This window comes from Muntiacus reevesi, chromosome 20 (genome assembly GCF_963930625.1).
Source record: "Muntiacus reevesi chromosome 20, mMunRee1.1, whole genome shotgun sequence".
NCBI classification, from domain to species: Eukaryota; Metazoa; Chordata; class Mammalia; order Artiodactyla; family Cervidae; genus Muntiacus; species Muntiacus reevesi.
In genome coordinates, this window is record NC_089268.1 from 10,659,175 (window position 1) to 10,666,220 (window position 7,046).

At 59.4% G+C, this 7,046-nt stretch overlaps 1 protein-coding gene across 2 annotated transcripts; it reads right to left on the reverse strand.

Annotated features, from left to right (window-relative positions):
- Window positions 1-6,790, reverse strand: SPDEF (SAM pointed domain containing ETS transcription factor). 2 transcript variants are annotated; one of them, XM_065913317.1, is made up of 5 exons: window positions 6,355-6,790; window positions 3,999-4,196; window positions 2,292-2,339; window positions 2,030-2,176; window positions 1-179 (listed from the first exon to the last, which is right to left on the reverse strand). In XM_065913317.1, exons 1-5 carry the CDS (start codon window positions 6,788-6,790, stop codon window positions 1-3), a joined length of 1,008 nt encoding a protein of 335 aa, XP_065769389.1. The 2 variants fall into 2 exon arrangements, with proteins under 2 accessions (XP_065769389.1, XP_065769390.1); XM_065913318.1 differs by lacking the exon at window positions 2,292-2,339.
- Between the last annotated feature and the right edge of the window lie 256 nt (window positions 6,791-7,046).

Consider the following 7,046-nt stretch of genomic DNA (forward strand, 5'->3'; position numbering starts at 1 on the left):
TCAGATGGGGTGCACGAACTGGTAGACCAGGCGCTGGGAGATGTCGGGCTTGCGGATGATGCCCTTCTTGTAATACTGGCGGATGGAACGGCTCAGCTTGTCGTAGTTCATGGCAGGGCGGTTCTTGCGGATGCCCCACAGCCGGGCCACCTGCGCGGAGTCCTCGATTTTGAAGATGCCTGGGGCAGCAGGGGGCCCGGGGAGAGCCAGCAGAGCAGGAGGGAGAGAGACCAAGAACAGCAGATCAGCCTCGAAGAGTCAGAGGAGGCGGGGTCACCCCGGGGCCAGGCCAGGCTGTGGGCCCACAAGACCGTCTCCCACGGCTGTGCTGAGGGTTAAATCAACATGTGGGGAGGTGTAGCACAGGCCCCGGGAAGTGGGGGATCCTACTGTGGACTCACAGACCTCCTGGGTGCAGGGTGAGCCTGGGTGGGTGACTCGGGGCCTTGAAGGCCTGGCCCTTGCCAGTGCCAGCTCCTAAACACCCCGCACTGAAGCCCCGTGGGGGGCTCCAGGCTGCGGACACGGCTCGTTTCATAAGGTCACCTGTGCAGTTCCCCAGCCTGCAAGACCTCTGTGGGATTCGCAGCCACCTCGGCCCCACACAGCCCTTTCTGGCAGGATGAACTGGTAAGAGATGGTGGAAAGAGTGGGTTTGGAATCAAGCCCACCTGTGTTGGAATCCTGGCTTGGCTGTTTTCCAGCTTTAGAAGCTGAGACTCCCTTTTTCCGGTCAGTTAGAGGGGTTTGTGGTGACCACTGTCTTGGTGAGTACAGAAAGTCCTTGGAGCAGAGCCCGGGGGAAGGGACTATTACTCACTAATATCCCCAGTTCTCTGTCTGAAGCACCTGGCACAACCCAGGTCAGCACACCCTCTCCAGGCAGGCTTCCCAGATCACCCCGCCTTCTCTGATCTCCCTGTCCTCTATCGTGGGATGGTCTCCCTGGGGGACCGGCTCACCCTGTCTCAAATCCACACACGAGATCACCACAGCTCGTGCAGGAACTTCCCCACCCCTCCTAAGCCCTTCTCCTTCTTGAGCTCCACACTTAGCCCCAGAGTTGCTCCTCTCTGAGGTCCTCCTCAACCTGGGTACAGCTGGTCCCATCACAGCCAGATGCGTTCCGCACACCAGCTCATTTCACTGCTGGTTTTCCTACAAGACTGTAGGTCCCTAGAGGATGGGGTATCGCTGAATCCTCCCCACAGCTCCGGGACACTATGATCCTCCATAAACACTGGCTGAGCAAGTGTGGAACCAGAGGAAGTGCTCAACGAAGGTTTGGTGGATGAATGAATCTAGTGTGTTTCACAAAGACTGGAGTCCAGGTATCCATAGCTACTAATGGCAGAATGGGACCTAGAACCCAGGTTTCTTGTCTCTGGGCCTTTTCCAAAACACACACCCGCACACCATCCAGTCCTGTGCTGTCCAGGGCAGTCACCACTAGCCACCTGTGGCTGTGAGTCCTTGAAAAGTAGCCAGTCTGAACTGAGATGCAGTGTAAGCATGAAATACACACCAGATTTAAAAGACTTAGTAAAGCATCTCATTAATAATTTTGCATTGATTATATGTTGAGATTAGAAAAATGTATAATATTGGATTAGATAGACGTATTATTAAAATTAAATGTACCTGTTTTTAAGCATTTTAAACTGTGGCTACTTGAAAATCTAACACCGCCTATGTGGTTTGCTCTGTATTTCTCTCGGGACACCACTGGCTTCCTCAGTGCAGCTCTGATGTTTTGATGTAGAAACTATGTCCCGTTCTCATCAGAGTTCTACGGCCCTGCTATGTGCCGGGCACGTGGCCGCTGGGGACCCTCAGCAGGCAGAGCCTGGCGGGGGACAGGTGTGGACGCAGATTGCACAGACCCTGGGCTGGTCCAGTGAGAGTGCGTGTGTGGTATTCAAGGCAAAGGTGGGGGCGGCTGCAGCCCCCTGCCCAGCGCCTGGCAGGACCACAGCTCCCACCCCCTGCCTCACAGCCCCCCCCCCGTCCTGCCCCCAGCACCACTCACCCTTCTCCTTGTTGAGCCACCGGATGAAGCGGCCGTAGCTGTGCGGCTTCAGCAGCAGCTCCTTGAGAAACTGCCAGAGGTGGATGGGCTGCCCGGAGCAGGACGAGTCCACCTCGCTATCTGTCCAGCTCTCCTCGCTGGTCGAGGCTGGGCGGTCAGGAAGTGGTGATGAGCGGGGAGCCCTGGTCTTCAGTGGCCGCCACCCCGTCGCCCCCCAGACCCGGAGCTCTGGCCACCCGTCTCCCTGCCCTGCCCGACTCACCGCAGAAGTGAATCGCCCCCGGGGACGTCCTCTCTTTCATCCAGGCAGCTGCGGGGCAAGGAGAGAAAGTTGGGACCCCAGAGAGACGCCCCCCCAAGGGAGGAGGAGGGCATTTGGGTGGAACTGTGGGGTCACAGAAGCCCACCTCACCCCACCACCGACCCGGTGGCTGTCTTCCTCCTGCCAATCTGGGAGACAAGCTGCTTACAGAGCTGCTTCCTGGAAGAAAGTTTAGGATTTGGCAGCTGAGAGGGGCCTTCGGCGTGCGGCCCCTGGTTCAGAGAGGAGAGCGCATGTTGAACCCTGCTGGTCACCTGTGAAACGGGCCTGGGACTCCCCCTCACAGGTCTTGCACGGATGAGTGGTGATGAGGTCTGCACGGCATCCCACTCAGAACCCAGCATAACAAAAACACTCCCTGCCCTCTGGCTGCCGAGCTCTCATCACCCCTCCACCCCCTCCAGCTCCCCACCTGCCTCCCTCCCCAGAAAAAGCAGTGGGAGGCGGAGGCAGTCGCCTTCTGCCCACGCCACCACCCGGCTCTCAGCCTGGGACTGCCCACTGCTCTTGCCAGCCCCTGACAAGAGGCCTGGGCTGGGGTCTGGACCCTGGTCTCTGAACGGACCATGAGAGTGGGACCTGTCCCCTCATTCATCCTGGGCCCCAAGGGGCAGGGCCGTGACTCAGGGAGCAGGGGACACAGGTTTGATCCCTGGTTTGGGAAGATCCCACGTGCTGCAGGGCAGCTAAGCTGGTGTATCACAGCTACTGAGCCCGCGTGCCCTCGAGGAGCTGCAGCAGTGAGAAGCCTATGCTCTGCAACGAAGAGTAGCCCCACTCGCCACAACGAGAGAAAGCCCACTGGCAGCAGTGACAACCTAGGGCAACAGCAACAACAAAAATTAATAAAAACAAATAAATTTTAAAAAAGGGAATTTCCTGGCAGTCCAGTGGTTAGAGCTCTGCGCTTTTGCTGCCAAGGGCCTGGGTTCAATCCCTGGATCTGGAACTGAGATCCCAAAAGCCATGTAGTCACGCATTAAAAAAAAGAGATTAAAAATAGGTCCGCTGTACAAACAACGAAGGGTAACAATGTCCAAGATACACTGTCCAGTACAGAACAGCATGATACTCATCCTAGTTGTGTTAGGAAAGGGTAGAAGTCACACTTACTCTTGCTTGTATATGCACAGACTTCCTTTGGCAAGGTACCCAAGAAACGGATAACAGTGGTTGCCTCGAAGGAGGGGGGTTGGGGGCCAGGGGAGGGAAGTGGGAGCGGTACCCCCCAAGGTATACTGTGGTTCACAAGAGTTTGTTTTTGAAAAAAATTCTGTACATTTATTGCCCTATTTCTGCTTTAATGAAGTACAACACAAAACAAATACAAAATTTTTACAAGGACAAGGAAGGAGGACTTTGGAGTATCCAATGTCCTGCGTCCTCACAGTCTACCTTATACTTTTAACTTGCCGCGTGCTCTGTCCTAGGTTCTGCGGCCTTGATCAGGGTAGGCAGAGGATCGGGGCTGGAGGGCTCACCCAGGATCCAGGGAGGCCGCGGTCGTGGGGCCGGGATTCAGAATGGAACCCAGGTGGGCATAAGGGGCTGCTTCCCCCATAACCCACAGGCAGGCATCCTGGCCTAACTTCTCCCTTGACGGCCCAGGCTTGGAGCCTGGGGTGGGGCGGGGGGTGCTCCACCGACCTGATTTCCAGATGTCCAGATGGGCGTGCAGCACGTCCCCACCAAGGGGCGAACGCTGGCGGAACTGCTCCTCCGACATGGCACACAGCTCCTTGCCCCCCAGCTCCTGGAAGGCCTTGCCCACGGGGGGCAGCCGGTACTGGTGTTCCGTCCACAGAAGCCACTTCTGCACGTTGCCGGGGCTCCAGTCCACGGGGTCTGAGCGGGAGACACTCTTTCAGCCCCAGAGTCTGCTTGAAGGCACTGCCCCGGGGGGTCCCCTCTGCCCCGATGGAGCCCCCGTGGGAATCTCTGTTCTCCTGGAATGGTCTCCAGGCCAGACAGAGGCTTGGGGGGTTTTGTGGAGGTGGGTACCCAAGAAGAGAGGAGATGAGGGGAAGGATCCAGGGCCCTGAAAGCAAACATGGCTCAGGGCAGGGGAGCCTGGAGCTTCTTTACCTCATCTCACCTGGACCTCAGCTCCTCCCACGCCCCCCTAGCCCCTCCAAAGGGCCCTTTGGGGAGCCTCACCGCTGGAGGGGACAGTGACACGATACCAGAGACACCCCAGCTTCTTCCTTTCCCAGATTCCTCTCGCCTGCCCGAAACCCTCAAAGGACCAGAGAAAAACTCAACCAGGGATCGGCCCCACCCGCCGCCGAGGAGGAGGAAACAAGACACAGAGCGGGCTCCCTCCCCGCGCCGCTCAGCACACGGGCTCCGTGGGCAAAGGGCAGGGCAGGGGGTGCTCACGGGACCGAGGCAGGGGCCAGGGGTGGGGGGCGTCCCTGGCTGGGCTCCAGTCATCTCCCTGGGGAGCCGCCCTGGGGTGAACTCAGCTGTGGCTCGGACACAATGGGGCCTCCAAGTGAACGCCAGGCTCTCAGGGGGTGACCTGCAGACCGATCTGCCCCCACCTAATAAACCCATTTTCCTCCCCAGGGTCAAAGCCATTTGTTTCTGTCCCTATTGTTCACAGGGCGGGCCCTCCCCAGCCCAGGGCGGGAGCGGGGGCACCGTGGGAAAGCCTCCGGGGTGCGGGCTGGCTGCGGCGTTGGGCCACTGGGGGAGGGGGCCCTGAGCAGGGGCTGCCTCAAGGGGGGCCCCAGCTAAGACTACTGGGGGGCAGATGCTGGGTCCAGATGACCCCGGGGAGGAGGAGTCGGGCCTGAGGACCTTTCCTGTGTGGGAGGCTCAGACACCTCGAAGGCCAAGGAGATGCATCAGACGTTCCCAAAGCTGGAGAGGCGCCCAGCGGGACTGGTTAGGGGCCCCAGCAGCCCCTCAACCGGCAGCATCAGCTCTGCAACCACACCCTCCAGGCCCCGGACACACACGCACCTCACCTCCTGATGGCTCTACTCCTCAGAGCCCTCACCCCCACCGGACCAGAGACACATTGATCTATTTATCTATGATCTGTTTCGTCACTGTAACGTCAGCTCCATGAGCAGAGGAGCCTTTCTGCTGTGTCCACGTTGAATCCCTCGTATAAGGGATAAGGGCATATTAGGTGACTGTGCTGAGCATCTATTAAGTACCAGGTACCATCCCAGGAGCTGGGGATGTGTGTGCAACCCCATGGACTGTAACCTGTCAGGCTCCTCTGTCCATGGGGATTCTCCAGGCAAAAATACTGGAGTGGGGTTGCCTTGCCCTCCTCCAGGGGATCTTCCCGACCAAGGGACGGAACTGGCGTCTCCTGAATTGGTAGGCAGATTCTTTACTGCTGAGCCACAAGGGAAGCCGGAGCTAGTGATGTAGCAGTGAACGAAATAAGTGAAAATCCCTGCCCTCGGGCCATGTACCTTCCAGTGAGGGAGACAGTCAGGGAACAAGATAAACATGCAGCATATCTGACGGTAGGAACCACGAGAGAAATAGAGCAGGTTGGAAGAATAGGAGGGGAGCAGTTTCAGTAGAAGGGTCAGGAAAGGCCTTATCGAGGTGGTACCATTTGAGTCAAGGCCTGAAGGAGGTGAGGGGTGAGCCAAGTAGATATTTGAAGGAAGAGCACTCTGTGATGAGGAACTAGCAAGTGCAAAGGTCCTGGGGTGTGAACGTTGTGGGGAAGGCAAAGAGGCAGGAGAGTCTGGAGCAGAACAGGCCGGGGACTGTGCACTGATGTGTAAGAGCAGGAGGTGGGCCAGATGGTGCAGAGCGCATATTCATTCACCCGGTGCCTGCCACGTGGGGACACCAGGCTGGCACGGCTGGGGCGCAGAGAGGCTGAGAACCTTGGCTCCCAGGCTCACCGCTGCTGCGTTAGGGACTGGCTGCACGTGGAGAAGCACCAGCATCTCTGGGGGTGACCACGGTGTGCCAGGCGGCACCCTCGTCCCTCCCGGTGGCCTCTGCTGGCAGACGAGGGGCTCACCTGCCGTAATGTTGAGCAGCTTGCAGGCCGTCTCGATGTCCTTGAGCACCTCGCCCACCACCATGGACTGCACCTGCTCCAGCGAGTGCTCCTCCAGGGTCAGCCCGCCCGGGGCCAGGTCCAGGCTGCCCCCTGGGGCTTGGCTGTCGATGACTGGGCATTGCTCTGGCTCGTCGGGCGGCTCCTCCCGCGCGCTGGCCCCGGGGCCCTTGGCCGCCCAGCTGCTGTCCTCGGGGTACAGCATGTCAAAGTAGGAGAGGTAGAAGGTGGGCAGGCCCTGCTCAGGGGTGGCAGGCGGGCTGGGGCTCCAGTCCCGCCGCTCGGGCCCCGTGCCCCCCGCGGCCGCCTTCTCCAGGCCTGTCCGCAGTGCGCTGTCCGGGGGCAGCAGGAGGCGGCCGGGCGGCCCGGGGCTCAGGCCTGGGCTGGCGCTGCCCATGCTGCTCAGGCTGGCGGCTGTGTCTACAGAAACAGAACAGGAGGGAGAGTCAGGCCCTGGTTGCTTCCCTGTCCCCGTGGGGGCCGCTAAGCTGGTTATGGAGATGAGGAGCCCAGTGGGCAGCGGCCGGGCCTGGGAGAGAGCCGGGGCTTCCAGGTCACTGGGCAGCTAAGACAGGGCTGGGCAGATGGGCCCTGTGGCTGGGAGGGGACGTGCAGAGCTGCAAACAGACGGCTCCCTCGCTCCCCAGAGAAGT